Here is an 18,976-nt window from a genome sequence, read left to right as displayed (position 1 = left end):
ATTATGGCGAAGTTGCATGCAGAAGAAAAGGTTCAATGTCTTTTAATTTTTTAGGGCTGAGAAGCGCTAGAAACATTGGAGTTTAAGATTGTCGATTGTCGTACAAGTGAGGAGCCGTCCATCTGCCCGATGCACGCTATACGCTATACCTACATGGGGCATAAGTTAAATTCTCCAATCAACAATCCAGCAATCAACGTCCTTTTGAAAGTTTGCTAGACGCTAAAGGAAATTAGTATGGCTTGGAATATACTTCAATACTTGGTAATGACGCGGCATACTGCTGTATCTGCGCTATCTGTACTACAACGTACGCCTGCACTACTTTCACTACTGTACCCAAGTATGTAAGTATCTTTCGATCTTTTGGCCTCTGAAAACCCCGAAAGATTCCACTAAAAAATAAGTAACATTCGCCTATTTGCGGTGCACATGTACAACAAATATTTCATACGTTTTCATTCTTACGTGGAGTATGTTCTGTGCTTACCTCACCAATATGAATTGGCACTCTGTCATTTAGAGCTGAATAAGGTAAGACATTTTAGCGAACAGCCTACCGCATTGTCTACCACGATTGAATGCTGACATTTCAGCGGCAAACATGAAGTAGCACCCAACGAAACATCTACATCATTCATGGTTGTATGAAAGCGAGCCACCTAAGTCCCAAATTAATGGCAACCGATCCCACCTAACCTCGGCCCGCCAAATCATTGGCTCCAATAGATTGTACTACAAATCTTTGCCATTTCGCCTTACCGCAGCCAGCTAGGCAAAGTGCGTCTTTAAAAATGCCCGTGCTGATTGCATTGCTGCTAAGCCTAAAACGGCCCTCTTACGGTCCGACTTGGCTTCGTTGACAAAAAAAAATTTAAGAATCATGGCACCTACTATAGAGACCGAAGCCTACGCGCTATATACGAGATAAACGAACTAGTACAGAGGGGGCTATCAAGACCGGTGAACCAACTATGCCTCACATATTACGAACGAATATGAATGTGCGCCCCCATTCATAGTCAAGAGGGGAATATTGAGAATATGATGGGAAATTATCTTCAACGTTACCCAGGTAAGTTATAGGCTTGCGCAAATACTTAGTTTGGTTTCCAACGTAAGGGAAAATAGAGGGAGATAGGTAGACCATTGATATTAGACCTCGATAGCCACGACGGGGAAAAACCTTGACATTAATGATTCAGTCCCTAATATCAACTCGCAAGCTACATTTATTAAAGAGTGTATACAACTTGTTATAATTGATATAATCCTTCAACTTGTATTGTCTTAGGATCAAACAATGATCATCCTATCTGTGCTAGGAAGGATCAGTTTATTGCACATGTAGTCGGAGTAGCCGATAAACGCCCTTGCGCAACTATAACTCAATCAAATCCCATGGATGCCACAACATCTTATCTCTTTAGTAGCTTTTCTTTTCTTTTTTTAGGGTCCATGATGCGAGGCACAGCAGTTCCTAGTTTGTAAGGGTATATCGTGGGCATACAGGCCATGTACTGTAAATGCGTGACTTCCGCTACACATCCGATCTCTAGCAAATGCGCTCCATCTGCCTTTGCAAACCAGAATTGCAACATTTTTGGATGTTACATTGACCACTAAATAACCCAACAATAACTGTTACAAAACTATAGTATCACGTAAGAAAATCAATTGAATCCTCAAGACTATACAAAATAATTGATTTAGTCGAAACGCATCTCTCGTCCTTAAGAAGGCTTTGGGATGGAAAGTGCAATTGAGAACCCGGACGGCGCGTCATCTTGAACTCCGCGATTACTCCGCATTTTGCATCTTGTACGCCACAAAAGGAAGCACCGACCGATATCGCCTGGCCTAGAATAGTATTTCAACTTCATCAATTATCTATTGCTAGCATATATGTTAGAGACTAATAAAACAGATTTCATTAATAGAAAATCTGACCTTTCTTTACTTTTTTTTTTTTTTTTGTTCGTTGCAATCTAAAGACAGCCTCAATTTTAAGCTTATCCGCAATGCTATCAGCCAGAGGAGAAAAATGGGCAAAAATGCCCTTCAACCATGGAGCACAAAACGCCTATCACCCCTTGACTAATCCAAATGGAGTTGTGAGCTTCTCAAATGCCGAGAACGTAAGTTAATAATTTAAATGCAATATAAGTCACAGACTCCAATCCGCTAATGACACCCCAGTGGCTCGTCCATGAAGAATTCACTCATTTCGTCAACGCACATGTAAGACAAACCACCATGAGCTTCTACCATAGGGAGTTAAACGCCTGTATAGAACCAATTCGACAAATATAGTTGTGCGTACGGCGAGGGTTACACCGGTACCAGGCGTTTACGAAACGCCACGGCGAAGCACTTAAACAATCATTTCAACCCCGCTCAAGAAATAGATCCCGAAGATATAACCTACGCAGCTGGCGTTACTGATATCAATGAAGTCTGTGCCTTGGTTACCTGTAACCCTGATAATAATGAGTCTATTCTGTTAGGCAAGCCCGTATACGGAGCCTTCGCTCGGGACCTCGTAATGAGGACTGGGTGCGTAGTTCCCGAAACCATCCAACTCGAGATACTGACGGTTTCTATCGGGGAAGTGTGGTCTTAGAGTATGTAGATGTCGGAGATACGGATCAGTTCTCGCCCGACTGCGTGGCTGGATACGAGGCGGGTTTTGAAGCTGCCAAGGCTCGTGGTGTTACCATCCGAGCCTTGATAATATGCAACCCGCACAATCCACTAGGTATGTGAGACTCGACGACTTTTCAGGTATTATGTGGTTAATTATTATTTCAGGGCAATGTTACCCTCGTGAAACTCTTATTGCGCTCATGCGTCTATGTGCGGCCAAAGGAATACACCTCATCAGTGACGAAATCTACGCCTTATCTACCTACGAATACGATGATCGCCCGTCGGAGAAATTCGTTTCAGCACTATCAATTGATCTTACTGGTATTATTAGCCCGGATCAGGTTCATGTGCTATACGGCATGGCTAAAGTAAGGAATAGTCTAGATGTCGTACGGGTAACGTTTTGACGTTGAAACTAGGACTTCGGCGCAGCCGGATTACGATTAGGCTGCGTGATATCGCGGAATAAGGAATTTACGAAAGCAACACGCGCAATATGGTAAGTCTCTGTGCTTCTAACTTTTTGTCTAGCTCTCGCTTATACCCTTCAACTAGTCGTTTTTCTTCGCCGTCTCAATATGCAATGGAACTTGCGGCCAAGTTCCTGGAAGATCAAAAATACGTCGCTGAGTTCCTAAAGAAATCCCAGAGTCTGTTACTTCGGAATCGCTTGCTAGCGGAAGATCTCCTTTCGCAGGCGGGTATCAATTTTCACCGAAAAGGGTTTGTTCCCCACGATCCCTGAGACTAGGGCTCAACGCCCTATTCCTAGCCAATGTGACTCGTCTAATTATCGCTTAGAAACGCGGGACTCTTTATCTGGCTTGACCTGACCCCCTTTCTGCCTCTGAAGGAAACTGATGGGGATGGTTGGGCGGCTGAAAGGCTACTGTCGAAGCGCCTGAATGAAGCGGGGGTCATAATGGCAACCGGAGAAGCTTATCACGCGCCGGGTCCGGGCAGATTTCGACTCGTATTCTGTTTCGAGGATGCTATTCTCAAAGAAGGGATTAGAAGGTTGGTACTCTTCCCCTATGTATGCGCGTTTGACTCGTCAATGACGCTAATACTGATAATATAGGATATCGCAAGTCTTGAAACATTAACATTGTGCTCTATTATTCGACAAAGCAAATTGTACCACCAGAGTACTGTCCGGAAGTCAGCCGGAGTCACCAAGTATATTAAGCACCACCAGCGAGATAAAGACCGGAGATTATGCCTTCATTCCTAGAGACTTTATTATCGCCTACTAGCACTTCAGGGGAACAAGAACTAGATACGTTTCTCAACACTCCCATAGAGTTTTGCTAACGATAATGAAAAAAGTGTTTTCTTACCCAAGCGTTAACACATACCTAGGTAGCCATTGCCCCGGTTTCTCTATCTGTTTCCGGACCCAGCAGTTTACAATGAAGTGGTTCGAGGCACCAAACTGAAATTTCAAAGATCCTTTATAGGTCTTTGATAGTATAGTGCCCCTAATGGGACGACGTGGTGTTATTAAGAAGTCCCTTCGGACAAGGCCAGGAATCAATTGTAGAAAATAATTTGAACATGTTAAAGCTAACTACCCTAGACCGACAATATTTCTATCTGATGCACGCACTCGCAATCGACTCGGCGATTGTGTCCTCACTGAAGCTACAAGCATGAAATACTCGAATAAAATTCAGTTCATAAACACACCTTATACGTATTCTTTACGTACTAGCTAACGTACGGTATTTTAATCCCTAATACCCGCCCCCAATCATGTCGAAAATGATGGAGAGCAGCCTTAAGGCTATAAAAGACCTGGGCCTTAACTGGACGCCAGCTCAGAAGGAAGCCTACCTATCCAAGATCAAAGTAGTATATCTCCCGAGATTGAAAGACCCATATCCAGAAAACGACTTTTACGTAGCTGGCACCCCGAAAGCGAAAGAACAATGGGACGATTATTGGGCCGATAAATTTCCTCCTACCGTAAGGAAACCCTATACGATACGAAGGGAAACTTTAGATATGGATATTTCGCGCTTTAAGTATATCGTAAAGCAGGATGAGAGTATTATAGTCCGCGATGCTGATACTAAAGAGCTTGTCTTCGTCGCTATCCGTGACCTCATACCCGACGACGAGGTGAAGCATACTATGACTACTTTATGTAAGGAGATTACTAGGTTTCGCCAGAATGATAAGCGCAACGACGCGGGACAACTTGTCCATTTCGGATACACGTGTGGTTCGCGCGATCATCCCTGCGTTAGGTTGGCTGCGCCGTTAGCGGCGATAGATACAATGGATAAGGTGAAAAAGGAGGTAGATATAAATATGAGAACGCAAGGAATGGCGGGAATTATTTGGAATTTAATGAAGTGTAAACTCCCGGCCGAAATCATCGACGACTATAACAATACGATCAAGAAGTATGATTACCCCCGAATGGATATGCAAAGGAAGGATAACGACTTTCATTTCAAAGTTGGAGACGAAGTGGTAACATTCGAGACGGGTAAAAATGGTTTGCGGTTACCGCCTCCTTCGGGGATGTCTGCTATCAACTATGCGCGATACACCCACAACGAATCTAACGGCAATGCTTGGATTGTCGCTTGTACGTGCAAAGCCCCCCAAGACTGGACTAAGGGCGGTAATTTCTACCTAGCGTCTTATGGGATCATGTTACAGCCTCGGGATAACACCGCGACCGCCTGGAGGCCAGGCGATTATCATGATGCCATTTTGTACGAGATGAAGCAAGGGCCGGAACGTCGAACAGGATTCGAGCGCCGTGCTGACGGAGCCATACACACCGGGATGATATTTGAGATTTCGGCCTTCTTTAAAACGGCTCGCAGGAGAACACCGTGGCTCGACGCTTGGAAAAAGGAGAAGGTAGCGTATGAGACTCCGTCTGTAGAAGCACAAACGCCTCCGACAGAGGCAAAAACAGAAGACGATGCAGCAAATAACTCAAAGAACAAGAACACCAAAAAGCCCGTCAAAAGAGCGATGTCGTCTTTGGAGGGGCAAAGTAGTGAGCCAAACAAGAATAAGCGTAGCCGATATGAACTGTATGAGGGAAAAGATGACAGAGGATAGCGAAGACAATGAAGAGGGCAGAGGTAGCACAAGCATCAACACTACTGATGATACTGAGGATCCTGACGATTCCTATAGTTCCTACGACTCTAGTGATTCTAGCGACTCCGAGCATTAGAACGAAGCTTTAGGATAGGCAGATGCGTTTGGGCTTTAACTAGAGCAGTGTTGATAGAACTCAATTGAAATACCCGTCATATTTATGGTAGTTTGTCGAAGAATCTGCTCCGATACCTTTGTCCGTAAGAGAATATCTCGGAAGCATCTAGTTGGCATAGCGTGATGGCTGTTGATCACATTAGGCAGAGAATGTTATAAAATTGATGCGTCGCTACGATAGAGTCGACTTAATCGTTATTCTATCAGCTAGGAGCAAACGCCAAACTGATATTTTTCTCACTCCACACCAATAACAAATCCTCAATCAATTATTACCCAAGTATGTCCTCAGAAATGTCACCTTGGGCCTCTCTGGGAATGTCGACAATTGGTCCCCAGGAAACCGAGGGGATCGAGCTAGAATGCAGGATCCTGGGAAGTATTGTGGAAGACTTTCCGATATACGTCGGTCTTATTGAGCACTATCTAGAAAGCAGCATGGTCCGTGTTGTACCTCGTATTTTTGTCAATATGCTCTTGGAATGTCTTGCAACTCTTATAGAGAAGAATAACCTAAGGGCGTACGCATTACTGGATTTGGCGAAAAACGTCAGATCTAGTACAGCTTTTCCAGTGAGATACGACACAGGGGGCGTGAGCGACAGCTACTTTGGCTGTTATTTAGGGGACAACCTACGTTGGGAAGCCTTGGGAATATACTTCACGCTGGTAGCGTCGTCTATGATCATGTATATCCCTCCAAGCCCTCTGCGCGATATTCAGAGGAATCTCAAGGATCGCATTCCTAAGTTGATTGAGGCGTCCTCCTCTTGCATAGAACTTTGGCGTAAAAGTGCTTCGATAAACGATATGGCGGTATTACTGATATATCAAAATCTCATCGTTACCTCGCTACACTACGGCGATAGACGCAAGTTTGACCTACCACTTAGATCGTATGCTGCGCTGCTAACATATCTAAATAGACTTCCAAACATGGAGACGACTTGTTGAACTTAGCGGCGTTTTCTTCGAATCTAAGGTGCACCAACCTACCCGATATGACAATGGAGTCCTCCGTTATATCTACGAAATGCACCGCCGCCTAGTTTCGGCCATTTATATCATCGATAAGTCGGTATGTACTGTTATGCATCGCCCACCTCTAATCGGTCGTTTCTTTTGCGAATACGGCTTTCCGTTGGATCTTGACGATGCTGTACTATTTTGCCTGCCAGATCAAGGTCGTGTGGACCCTCCACAGCTTGATATACACGGTTGGTCGATTAACGAAGGGTATTGTGCAGCAACATGGCTTCGACTACGAAACTTCTTCAGCACCTTCCGTGAAGATCTATTGAAGCTCTCACAGTGTAACCAGAACGAGACCAACCGTTGGTTCGATGCTGCGATTAAAGGACTTCCCCAGAAATTGTCACTAGTATGGCAAAATCTTCCCCAGCATGTGAAATACTCAACCGCCGACCTAGAAAAATGTACCGAGAGCCAACGCTTCTTCTTGGCAGTAACCTCCCTAGAATTCCTTCTCATCAAACTCCAGACCGAGTTCTATCTCTGCTCGTACACCAATCGCGAACGTAATCTTCTGATTTCTGAAGCGCAGAATCTCGTCGCGACTGTTCTCGGGATGATTGAATCGTCGCAACGTCTGCGGCCATTCCCTGAAGAACATCCCCGGGCGGTAAGGCGACCAAAACATGTTGATTGTCCCGTAACTAATTGGTGACTTTAGATACTTCAGTATGCCATGCCGGCTGCGCATATCCTTATTTATCAAGTATCCCGGGAAACATCGCCTACGGTGGCTGGCGATACCCTCGAGGACTTTTCGGCTTTTCACACGATGACGTACTTGACCGAGTTCATGTCGCATCTGGGCGCAAATTCCGATCCGCTTTGTCCTGCGTATAAGAGACTCTCAGATAAGTTTAAAGCCGCTTCAGCCAGATTTGAGGGTTCGGCCAGTGGTAACGCCGTCGCGATGGATGGGGAGAGCTCGTGGGCATCCTGGGCTCAGAGAACTATTGGTACAACTGAGTTCTTTACGATTCTTGATGATTCTTACGTGCGCTTGTAGGGTGTGGTAACCTCATGGTGAGAGTCTAGTTTTCGATTCTAGGAGGATGGGTCGCTCTTCTTGGATGGCAGTGAGCTATGTGAGCAGAAGTGGGTTGAGTAGGATGATACACCAGGAAATAACAAAATGTATTCTGGTATGAATGGTGCTATTTTTGCCTTGTTGACGATATCCTAAGTAGATAGGCAAACAATGAAGGGCATACCCCGCGATGATTATGTACACTGAAGTGGGTAGGCATGTGTGAAACAATGAAACCCGGTCGAGATAGCGCCATTGCCGGTAGAAATAAGGTCGAAGATGGAGTAAGTTGCATTCGATATAACCAATAAAGCTGTCTTGCTCACATAATCCAAGAGCTTCTATACCTATGGAATTCGACCGTAGGCCGCCGGAGTTCTGAATCCCGTCAATGCCGGCAAGTTCCGGTGACTCAAGGCAAAAGGACCTGGCTGAGAATACGGAGGTAGGATTTGACAAGCATTTGAAAGTGGAATAACACGGAGCTCATTAGGTCCGTTTCGCCGTTCTCATTAGTATCTCGAGATCTCAAGAGTGGTCGAGTCTGATGGTGAGGTTAACTTTTGGCTCAAATAGGAAATTCCGTTAAGCGGGCATAGCATGGAGCTTACCAATACTATTGCCGATATCGCCGAAAAACTACGTCAGCTCCGATTTGACAGCCAATCATATACGCTTGCCTCAGCCTCACGTTGCACAAAAAGTTCTCTAATAGTTAAAGTGTCGTGCTGGGACCGACCCGGCATCCTTCTACCCGTTTCAGTTAGAGGCTACAGAGTACCCAAATACCTAGGTATGTACCTGTTCAGCTTTGAATATTCCATCCGGACATTAAGATGAAGTAAAGTCCGTATATATACATTTCTATGCGAGGGAGTACTTTCGAAGTAGATAGAGATGAATTGTGTGTTACCTAGTTCATCTTCAGATCGACAGATTTATGCGGGGATAAGAGAACGGACCATTCATTAAGTCCCTTATGTAACAACCTGACTACTACATGACCACCATATGTTGAAGTAAACGTCTATACCATTATCTATATAAAGTCTGGCGATTTCCTCTAATTTCGTTTTTAAAGAACTATAGAATTCATCATACAGATCCACTCATCAATTCACTTATACAAGAAAGCACAATGGCAGACACCACCAAGAAAGAGCGCATCTTCATGACCGGCGCCAGCGGTTATATAGGTTCGCGCATCACCGAATTCGCAATCGCCCAAGGCTATGAAGTCTACGGTCTGTCCCGTTCCGAAGCCAGCGACGAGATTCTGAAGAAATTGGGCGCTGTACCCGTCCGCGGCGACCTAACCACCCTCGATGTAATCCGTCGTGAGAGCGCTGCAGCGGACATCGTCATGCACTTAGCAGACCCATTCCGCGGAAAACAGGGCGTCGACTACCAAGAAGTCATTGATGACCAGAAAGCTATTTCTGATGCGATTGCCGACGGAATCCAAGGTACTAACAAGCCGCTGGTGATGACTTCCGGCACCCTGATGGCTGAGGCGGACCCCAATGGCGGAATAACCGACGAGACTGCACCGTACCCTGAGAACCCCGTCGTTCGTCGTCACATCGTCGAGCAATATGACCTAAGCCTCGCGAAGAAGGGAATCAGAGTCTCAACCATTCGTCTTTCGCCATATGTCTACGGGCGCGGTGGTAGCGGTCTTTTCCACTTCCGTAAGAACTTCCCCATGTTATCTTGCTGCCCTATACTAGCCCCTCTGAGATATGAATGATCTAATTGCTTCCAATGAAGTGATAACTAACCTTTAACTTCAGTGCACATTGCTGCGAAGAACAGCCAAGTTCTCGCCGTCAATGAGGGCAAACAGCACACCTCGGCCGTACATGTAGACGACGCCGCCCGTCTATACATCCTAGCCGCGCAGAAGGCGAAAGCCGGTTCCATCTTCAACGCCACCGAATCGACCGACCTGACTGCACGCCAAGTATTCGATGCCATGGCCGAAGCGTTGCAGGTCCCTGTACAATCTTTCACGCTCGAGGAGGCTAAGGGAAAGGTCGGTCCGTTCTTCGCGGCCTTCTTGGCTGCTGCAAGCCGTGCTTCTAGCGAGAAGGCCCATAAAGAGTTGGGTTGGGAGATCCAAGAGAAGGCTGGCATCGTGGAAGATATCAAGACTGGTTCTTACAAGGCGCTTGCGGACCAGATCCGAAACAAGACCGCCACCCCGTATGCGGGGTTTTGAGCGTGTAGGCGTTCTCGCCTGAGGGGCTGGTCCGCCAAGGGTTATCGTATGTGTGTATATCGCGGGGTCCATATTAGTTAGTCGTAAGCTTTTCGCACAATTAACATCGTCATTTCCCGTCGAAATCGGTCCTGAATAAGAATAAGACTACCGTCTCTAAAGACTTTCTTGGTCAACTGATGATTGGTTGGGTGATTCTTCGGAGCCACTGTGGAGCCTCCCGTGAATTAATGCGTTGTGTCTGGTCGTCTATACAATCAAACAATCGATTTTGAAACCCTTGAGCTGCACGAGCCAATTGTTCCTGTCCCTTTCGTGTAGCGACACCATTGATTCTCCAGTGAGGCCACTTTCACCCATATTATGTTCTTCCGTCGTCGCGATATTGTCCCTCATTTGCCATATCTCTACTAATGTCTCCATCGTTGATGTTACCATCCCCCAGGGACAGAGGTATCTCATATCGCGTAATCGATCCAGCAACCACGCCCTACGCGACGAATCTGCCGTCGCAACACCAGTAAGAAATATTGGCCATGTAGCAAATTTGAATAGTGGACTATCGGTCGGAATGAGGGATAAGTGATGTAAAATCGTAGCGACGAGCTCTTCTGCGCTGGGGAGGACGGGCAGATTATCCTCACCTATCCCATTTGATGATGCGAGTTGGGAGAGTTGGTTTGGTAGTTCCGGCGCAACCAAGAGAACGTAGAGGCATACAGCAGCGCGGAATGTGGCGGCGATATGTTTTCGGTATTGAACTTCGACATCATCCATGTAACCAACAGCTGCTGTAATTCTAGTGCAAACTTCGGTCGCCCATGCATCGCCGTCAAATGTTTGGATTTCCCTTAGAAGCTCGAGACAAGATTGCATCTGCTGCTCAGTCAATACGCCAGCCTCACTTGCGCCGATATCCCTTGCTAGTCGCGAAGTCCTAAAAACAGTGTGCAGTAAACGAGAAGGGCAGCTGTGGTAACTGTTCGCCTCGGTACGAATGAGGATATGAAGAATCTCATCGTCGTCTCCGTCGAATGTCAACGGTGGCGGGGTAGTCTTACTCAAAGATGAGACTAATGAGTCGAGTGCGTTGCTCCAGATATAATAAGCCACCGAATCCGAAGCGATGTAGTCGCGAATGCCCGGTGACGTGGAAGACGAAATATGTTGGCCAGCCGGAGGTAAAGCAATAAGAGACTCAACCGCTGCGAAATCCAGAAGGGGACTTTGATCAGACCATAACTCCGGCGCCGATGTTGGTGAGTTTCGTAGGCTCGAAGAAGTAGTTGTCCGCAAGCTTAAAAGTTTGCCAACGAAATTCATGTGAGCTCGCCATCCACCTTTACCCGAATCAAGCAGCACAAAGTTGACGAAGAAGAGTACCGCGGCGAGCAATGCATCCCTCTCGCCGTCGTTGGCTGGCTCATTTCTCAGAGCTTCCTGGCGTTCAACCACATCCTGGAGCGACTTAATAGCTCTATGCCGCGCACCTAGAGCGTCAACGAGGGCGTTAACTACAGGTTGAGGGTTTTTATTCCAGCGCATAGAGTTAGAAAAATGTAAAGCCGATGCCGCGACGATTATCTCTCGGAGAAAAGGATATTCGAGGGACATAGGGACCAAGTCCCTGAATGGATTAGCACTACATTGCGGTGAATCATATAAAACAAGGTCTTGGCAGAAGCGAATAGCATCTGAATAATATTAGTATGATAGGGAATGAAACGTAGTGGATAAGAAGCAGACTCACAATAGTTAAGATAATATCGTGCCGAATGCCCTAAGCCTTGTAGCAATGGATCAAGTAGAGGGATAATCGGATTCTGGTAATTGGGTTCAATTTTCATTAGACTTGACTTATCATAAGCCACGGCACTTGATTTCGGCCTTAAAGGGGTTTTGAGCTTCGGAGCTTGCGACGTCGCATTGCCCATCCATTTGTAAAGTTTGCCATACCCAAGACATTCTTGACCAGTAGTTAGACACTTATTACACCCAGGAATAGATCGATCGCATCTCAGGCGACGAGTCCGGCAGTTGTGACAAGCTTTTAGCGCGACCATCAGACGTATGAACGACCATCAAGGCCATAAAATAGATGGAGATGTGATGTTGTTTTGGACAGAACTGCTTCCGTGCCGCAGCTGGATTAACCGGAATAGATCGTGTCAGTGACAGGGGTAAGCACGCGAGTACTGCGCCGTTACATTTACTGCTACCATCAAGTCAACCAGCAACTGATTTTGAGGGCAAAGTACGGTCCGGATCGGAGCTAAAGAAAGCTTGACCAGACAACAATACGGATCATACGTTGACTTCACACACCAACAGATATGTAAGTCCCCAGCATCCGAAACCTTTCTCTTGATATTAGTAATGATAACCATCTAGTATAAAGAAAGCTAGACATTTCTTCATGTCAATATTTGGTGGTTCTATACCTGTAAGTCATTGACGTACGTAATAGATAATGATGGTGAAAGAAGACGTTTCCGTTTTACAGCATGATTCTGTAAAAAGTTCTCGATCAGGTGGAGTTGAAAAGGTGGCGCACATATAGTTCCCAGTTGGTCAGACTAAGCCGAAACAGGTAGCCAAGACTCAAGTTGTGCATGATGACGGAACCAATAGGAGTTTTCCAATTCGTTACAAACTGATCTCGGCCAATGGGAATAGACATAGAAATGGGGTGGTTGGGGTTACCCAGGTTATTGTGAAGGTATAACTATAAGTACCTTGCACTAACATCCTCCGTCCACAGTTTCGATTGCATAATCCATTAGAACTTCCCAATGTGGTGGCCAAGATACACTTCTCGCAGCTTGCAAGTAAGTAGCAAGCAGCTCTTAATGGCACTAATACGACTAAGATTCTAGTCGGTGTATCACTCTTTCCTCCGGTGCCCTCTTTATAAGGTCTCAAGATGTCTCTGGCAACTTCTACCTACAGGCTTCGTTGGGATATGTTGCTCCATGGGTCCTCAATAAAATTTGTAACTCCACCATTTACTTAGACTTTCGTGATTGAGTGTCGTCCCAAATCCATAGATCGTGATGACAGAACCAGCAGAGATCGATAATGGCATATTCGATCCGAACCCCGAAAACATTGAAAGCGGCAACGAGGATGGCTTAGGCAAAGCCGATATCGAGCGACTCGGTCGCCAACGGCCCGAAACCCTTGCTAACTTGGCGGCCGAGGTCGGATTCGTTTTTGCGGTGATCGCCTCACTATCCATGAGCGAGTATTTCATCAGTGGTTTCAACATCGTGCTACCCGCTATCGCCGAAGCACTGGAAATCCCGGAAGCGCAACGCACATGGCCAGCCGGAGTGATCAATCTAACCACTGCCGCTTTACTCCTTCCGTTCGCTCGGCTCTGCGCGCAGTATGGAGGTCGCATCGTGTTTCTGATCGGCCACATCTGGCTCCTGATCTGGTCTATCGTCTGCGGGTTTAGCAAGAACCCCACAATGTTAATAGTGAGCCGAGCTATGCAAGGTATAGGAGCCGCCGCCTTCCTCCCCGCCGGCCTCGCGCTCCTAGGACAGACATATCGGCCCGGTCCCCGAAAGAACCTCGTCTTCTGTCTGTATGGCGCGGCAGCTTGTATAGGGTTCTATTTTGGTATTATCATGGGTGCTCTCACAGGCCAGCTCGCGAATTGGACCGTGTACTTTTGGGTTGGATCGGCGTTCGCCTTCCTCGTTGTCGTTACCGGTTTCTTCACTATTCCCCGACATCTCCATCATGACTCAACGGATATACGTATGGATTGGTGGGGCGTATGCACAATTGTGCCTGGGCTGACATTAGTCGTCTTCGCACTCACGGATGGCGGTAGCGCTCCGGATGGCTGGCGTACGCCTTATATCTATATCACTTTTGTGGTCGGCGCGCTCTTGCTCTGTGCTGCGGTGTACGTACAGGGTTGGGTGTCAGCTCAACCGTTACTACCAGCCGACCTGTTCCGCCCGAAATATATGAAACGCGTTTCTACTTTCATATTCTGTGGATTTGGCGTGTTCGCGATCTTTTTATTCTATTCGAGTTTTTAGTGAGTTAATCAATCTGGCCTATCTCGTGGACTCGTGCTAATTTTGGGCGTAGTATCGAAGAGGTTCTACACGCTACCCCCTTACAAACCGCTGCATGGTTCATTCCCCTTGCCGCGGGAGGCTTCATCATCGCAATGACAGGAGGATTCGTGTTACACATATTCTCGGGGCAAATCTTGCTGATTATCTCGGGCTTGGGCTACGTCATCTGCGTACTGCTCTTCCCCTTAATACCAGCACAAGACGGACCGGACAAATTATCGAGCAGTCACATCTACTGGGCATACATATTCCCATCCATGATATGCGGTACTATTGGAATCGATATCACGTACAATGTGACGAACGTATTTGCCACGACAGCCATGCCTCGACGTCTCCAAGCGACCGCTGCCGGGTGGATTATCAGTCTCGGATACCTCGGTATGGCATTCTGGCTTGGTGTCGCCGAGCTAGCTATATCATCATGGTCTCGTTCTCATGCAGATGAGAACCCCACTCTCCGCGAACGATACCAAATCGGATTCTGGACTGGTCTCGGACTTGCCGGAGTTACCTTAGCTTGCGCTGTGACGGCGCGTATCGGTCAAGCAGCAGCTGAATTGACAGCGGATGAAAAGGATGAAATGAAACATAACGAGGCCGAATCATAGATTTTAATGACGGAGCTGCGATAGAAAATTAGTCGGAGGGCGATGAATGACGGTTAGACAAAAGTAGAGCGGGTTGCATGCATTTCAAATGGCATAGATATAATGAGTTACACTGATAATGACTTAATGATTTTAATTTACGAGAAGACAAATTTTATTCTACGTATTCATTCAAAAGGCGGCTACAAATGGCCGTGCGCATAACAGGTGACTGGATATTGTCACATCTTTTCGTAGTCCCCTCTAACTCCGAAAGGCCTTGCTCTTGCGCGAGGGTTTCCTTTCATTCACGATAGGACCACTTATCAAAATATGCGGGAATTAATCGCAGTTATACGCAAGGAGAAAGCACTGCATGCATAAAGACCCGGTGAAAGACTGCGCATTACTATTGAGAGCTCTTATAGAATAGACCGCGAAAACTAGCGAATAGGGGCAGCGATACCCACTTATTTCTTAGTTATAGGGTGAAACTCATCGCCATGAAATCTCAGGGGTATCTTTCCCTTAAGCAAATGCCAAAGCCGTACGACCCTTATAAGGAAACTACCAGAAGCAACTGGTCGAATCCAGCGCCCTACTCCCTTAATACGTGACCCTGAACTCCGTGTTTTCCGTACCGCTACCGGGGAAGTGGAGCACGTACGCATCATCCTCCCAGTGAAAAAGGCATGAGCCGCAGGCTGACCGAGTACCGAACGTATCGAGTTCAATGAGCTGGAACACATCCCTCTCTTCATCAAACAGGACGTCGAAAGTAAAGCCTTGACTGAGCATACCCTTGTCCATCCAATTATTCAGATTAAGCTCCCCAACAATCATCTCGCGGAGCTTGTCACACTCGCGGGTAATCTTTTCCGCAGCTCTAGCCATATCCAGACCATTATTGCTCGCGAGGAACCACGGTCGACGCCAGTCGTATTGACTAATAGCCGATATGTAGGATTGCGACGCAAACCGGGCTGGGGGACAGAAGACGCGGTATCGACGTGAGAGACTTGCGCGATGGTCAAAAGGCACAAATATTAACTCGATGTCTTCTCTGCCGTTTCGGACAAGCTCGAATGATTCTAGGCTGAGTCCGGATGGGTCGTAGACGTCGAGTCTTTCCTTATGGGGCTCTAGTGAGTTGGAAAGGGTGCGGTGTGTCCATTCTAAGGAAATTAGATGATCAATAACCCCCTTAGCTGTGAATAACGGGAACGCGTGGGCTTCATCTTTCGGTGGATATGCGAGTACGCGCATGAAGATTCCTTCGGGAGGAAATCGGAGGTGGGCGAAAGAGGTCATGACGTCCTTGTCGATATTATTTCCGGTTAAATGGGAAGAAGGAAGTGACCTGGCATGTCCTAGCAGCAAGTGCTGTTGCAAATAGGAAAGGGTGACAGTCTGAACAACCGATGAGGAAAGTCCACGGGTACGTAGGATTAAGGGGGACCATCTTTTGAAGGAGCATGGGATCCCAGAAGGTACTATTGCGTGAGGTTCTTCAGCGGGGTAGTCGAAAAACGAATTGAACCTTTGAGATGGATTGCGGTCGGAGGGTCTCGGCGAGTCTTCCGGCGTGAAGACATCTCCAGTGACCGTCTTGTAGTCGATGTGAACTAGTTTCATGTTGTCTTCCTCTCAACTAATGGCTTTTAGATATTAATTGATTAGCTTTCAATAGATAAGCGATGCAAATAATGTGAGATTTCCGAACACTGATATCTAGGCCGCTCTCGGAGGAGTGTCAACTTACTGAGCAGATAGAGTTGATGGTGTCGTGTCACCGCGTGGCGTCTGAGAAAATCCTTGAAGAATCTAGGTTCTACCTAGTAACATATTTTAAGTAGACGCTGAAGAAAAGCAAAAGGAAAGGAAAGAGCCACTCAATAGTTCAACTGCTTCGTGGTTTCCTCCCAAGGGGACAATCTTACCTAAGGTACTCGGTAATCCTTTGAATATGTTTATATGAATAGTATGGTTTAAAGATGCAGCTAAACGCAATGGGAGATGTAGTTAAAGTGGGGTTCCATAAAACAAAGCTTCTTATCTGCCCCACTCTTTGCTGCATCACCTGCATCGCCTGGCATTTTGTTGTCACCATCTTCTTCTCATCGTCAAACAATAATGCGATATGGAAGATTCTCATGGCGATGGGGACGCCCCGACTGTAGGTATACGTCGTCGCACGAGCCCGAAACTAGCGATAGTAGCACTATTACTCCTACTACTATTAGTGAACCTATCGACAAGTCTCTATCAGCTACCACTGAACCGGGTAATCGAAAGGCGCCTCTGTCGAGAATACTATTCCACACACGATCCACCCGCCATCGACCGCAATGGAAGTATTGACGAGAAGCTCTGTAAGATAGATCCCGTCCAGAAGAGCCTGGCTTGGATGACCGGAATCATGGATACTCTATGGATTGTTGGTGGTGAGTTAGATGTTAGGCTGCATTGAGGTCTGGATCTTGTAGAAATACTCATCTGAGGGCTAATGCACACACAGACTTCGTCATGACTATCCCTATAGGATTCATAGCTGAGAAGTATGGCCGGAAGACTGTACTATGGCTTAACCTCACTCCGAGGCTGTTCATGCTTGCTTGGACTATCGTAGTAGGGTATTTCGAAGAGAGCCTACCCTTGAAAGCTATCGTCGCTGCACCAAGTCTTTCCATTTTAGGTGGCGAGTGTGTCTTCAACTCAATCATCTACGCTCTCGCAGCAAGCTTGACGGACGACAACGTCGTAAGGTATGGCTTCTATTCTCATTCCGCTTTCCTCAGTGACTAACTGAGAATCGTAGGGCAACTTATTTCAGTTGGACAAATGCTGTTTCGTATGTGGTAACCTTTGTCGGTCCCGGACTTGCTGGCGCGACCATGACTGCACATTTGCTTCTTCCGTTCTGGATTGGAATATGTCTTCTGGTGTTAGCTATTCCCACCATATCATTGCTCACGGACCCTGCGCATACATCAACGATGTCAGAGGACGAGCAACGACAGCCTCTCATATCATCACCAACCTTGAAAGCACAGACCTCCAGGACCTCCATACTTGGACCTGTTATCGAGCGCATCCGTACTCTTCATTCTATCGTTAGGAGTCATCCTAGAAATCTAACCCTTCTGCTCATTAGTTTCTTCCTCACTTCTCTTGCGAGTTCTGATACTAAACTCCTAGCGCAATTCATATCGAAGAGATACCACTGGGAATTCGCCTCGGCGGGGTATCTTCTATCCGCAAAAGCTATTGTGAACTTCACGCTTCTTACTCTCGTGATCCCCACTATCCTTCGGTCTAGGGGTACACATAACGAGACACAATCCCCATCGCTTTCTGATAGAGACAATATTCGCTACGCTCGAATTTGTTTGGTGTTCTCTGTCTTAGGCGCATTAGCCATCGCTGCCGCAATTACTGTCTGGCTCTTATTCCCATCACTTTTATTATACTCGCTCGGAGCCGCTCTGCCCGTATTCACATTAGGTCTTCTAAAATCGCCATCCGTGTCACCAAAGGATACCGACCCAACAACGAATTCAAAGGATCCAGAAGCCCATATCTTCTCTATCGTAATGATGGTAAAGACTTTGGGTTCTTTAGTAGGCGCTCCATTGATGGCGACATTATGGGTTCGAGGTATCGCGACAAGTACTCTTGGCGTACCGTATTTAGTGAGTGCGGCACTATACCTAACAGCTATTATTGTTTTTGCTGGAATTAAAGTGCGATGAAGCAGTAATTCGGTAATGCGGCATCTTGCATGAGTACCTGGTTTTTTGGTTTAGTTTTGGATTAGCGCGCTGGTGAGATCTCACGATCTCCAAGAAATTGACATTGTGTGAGACAATCTAGATTTAAAAATGAAACTGTTTATTTTTTCGGGTAACTCTAGTAGCATTCACAAGTTACGACTGAGAAATTGTTATGTAATACGAGATATGAGCACAGATCCGCTTGGTCATTTCGCATGCCCGCATACTGATATGTTGTGGGACGACGGTGACGCCATTGATTCTTGGAGCCTTCTCAGAGGCTGCCACTACCCGACTCTATTGGAAAAGAAAACGGACACGCCCAGATCTTTATCGTT

General features: G+C 46.5%; 8 protein-coding genes across 8 annotated transcripts; 6 read left to right on the top strand and 2 right to left on the bottom strand.

The window, feature by feature from the left end:
* Positions 1–2,054: 2,054 nt before the first annotated feature.
* Positions 2,055–3,883, top strand: F4822DRAFT_432229 (acc synthase; the record flags this gene model as incomplete). Its single annotated transcript, XM_051461616.1, has 9 exons — positions 2,055–2,138; positions 2,200–2,241; positions 2,294–2,556; positions 2,613–2,758; positions 2,812–3,017; positions 3,069–3,148; positions 3,205–3,372; positions 3,451–3,670; positions 3,731–3,883. 9 exons carry the CDS (start codon positions 2,055–2,057, stop codon positions 3,881–3,883), a joined length of 1,362 nt encoding a protein of 453 aa, XP_051311153.1.
* A 521-nt stretch (positions 3,884–4,404) lies between these two features.
* F4822DRAFT_432228 (uncharacterized protein) lies at positions 4,405–5,854 on the top strand (the record flags this gene model as incomplete). Its single annotated transcript, XM_051461615.1, has 2 exons — positions 4,405–5,671; positions 5,730–5,854. 2 exons carry the CDS (start codon positions 4,405–4,407, stop codon positions 5,852–5,854), a joined length of 1,392 nt encoding a protein of 463 aa, XP_051311152.1.
* Positions 5,855–6,189: 335 nt separating this feature from the next.
* Positions 6,190–8,530, top strand: F4822DRAFT_445352 (uncharacterized protein; the record flags this gene model as incomplete). Its single annotated transcript, XM_051463366.1, has 3 exons — positions 6,190–6,682; positions 6,822–7,537; positions 7,589–8,530. The coding sequence occupies 3 exons, from the start codon at positions 6,190–6,192 to the stop codon at positions 7,931–7,933; spliced, it is 1,554 nt and encodes a 517-aa protein (XP_051311151.1). The 3' UTR covers positions 7,934–8,530.
* A 562-nt stretch (positions 8,531–9,092) lies between these two features.
* On the top strand, positions 9,093–10,627 carry F4822DRAFT_445350 (putative NAD dependent epimerase/dehydratase; the record flags this gene model as incomplete). Its single annotated transcript, XM_051463365.1, has 2 exons — positions 9,093–9,645; positions 9,748–10,627. The coding sequence occupies 2 exons, from the start codon at positions 9,093–9,095 to the stop codon at positions 10,173–10,175; spliced, it is 981 nt and encodes a 326-aa protein (XP_051311150.1). The 3' UTR covers positions 10,176–10,627.
* F4822DRAFT_445326 (fungal-specific transcription factor domain-containing protein) lies at positions 9,794–12,109 on the bottom strand (the record flags this gene model as incomplete). Its single annotated transcript, XM_051463364.1, has 2 exons — positions 9,794–11,869; positions 11,926–12,109. 2 exons carry the CDS (start codon positions 12,107–12,109, stop codon positions 10,425–10,427), a joined length of 1,629 nt encoding a protein of 542 aa, XP_051311149.1. The 3' UTR covers positions 9,794–10,424.
* A 1,119-nt stretch (positions 12,110–13,228) lies between these two features.
* F4822DRAFT_432224 (MFS general substrate transporter) lies at positions 13,229–14,886 on the top strand (the record flags this gene model as incomplete). Its single annotated transcript, XM_051461614.1, has 2 exons — positions 13,229–14,232; positions 14,286–14,886. 2 exons carry the CDS (start codon positions 13,229–13,231, stop codon positions 14,884–14,886), a joined length of 1,605 nt encoding a protein of 534 aa, XP_051311148.1.
* A 366-nt stretch (positions 14,887–15,252) lies between these two features.
* On the bottom strand, positions 15,253–16,716 carry F4822DRAFT_412889 (uncharacterized protein). The gene is made up of 2 exons (XM_051458994.1): positions 16,628–16,716; positions 15,253–16,523 (listed from the first exon to the last, which is right to left on the bottom strand). Exon 2 carries the CDS (start codon positions 16,498–16,500, stop codon positions 15,472–15,474), a length of 1,029 nt encoding a protein of 342 aa, XP_051311147.1. The 5' UTR covers positions 16,501–16,523; positions 16,628–16,716; the 3' UTR covers positions 15,253–15,471.
* A 289-nt stretch (positions 16,717–17,005) lies between these two features.
* F4822DRAFT_432222 (major facilitator superfamily transporter) lies at positions 17,006–18,617 on the top strand (the record flags this gene model as incomplete). The annotated part of the gene is made up of 3 exons (XM_051461613.1): positions 17,006–17,309; positions 17,384–17,630; positions 17,684–18,617. The coding sequence occupies 3 exons, from the start codon at positions 17,006–17,008 to the stop codon at positions 18,615–18,617; spliced, it is 1,485 nt and encodes a 494-aa protein (XP_051311146.1).
* Between the last annotated feature and the right edge of the window lie 359 nt (positions 18,618–18,976).

Source organism: Hypoxylon trugodes (assembly GCF_022578975.1).
Source record: "Hypoxylon trugodes strain CBS 135444 unplaced genomic scaffold F4822scaffold_8, whole genome shotgun sequence".
NCBI classification, from domain to species: domain Eukaryota; kingdom Fungi; phylum Ascomycota; class Sordariomycetes; order Xylariales; family Hypoxylaceae; genus Hypoxylon; species Hypoxylon trugodes.
The sequence above is the reverse complement of the archived record's forward strand: the minus strand, read 5'-3'. Positions and strand labels throughout refer to the sequence as shown.

What these genes read in the sequence shown, in the direction of transcription:
- F4822DRAFT_412889 (XM_051458994.1), bottom strand. Translation starts at nt 16,500, where the DNA reads ATGAAACTAGTTCACATCGACTACAAGACGGTCACTGGAGATGTCTTC.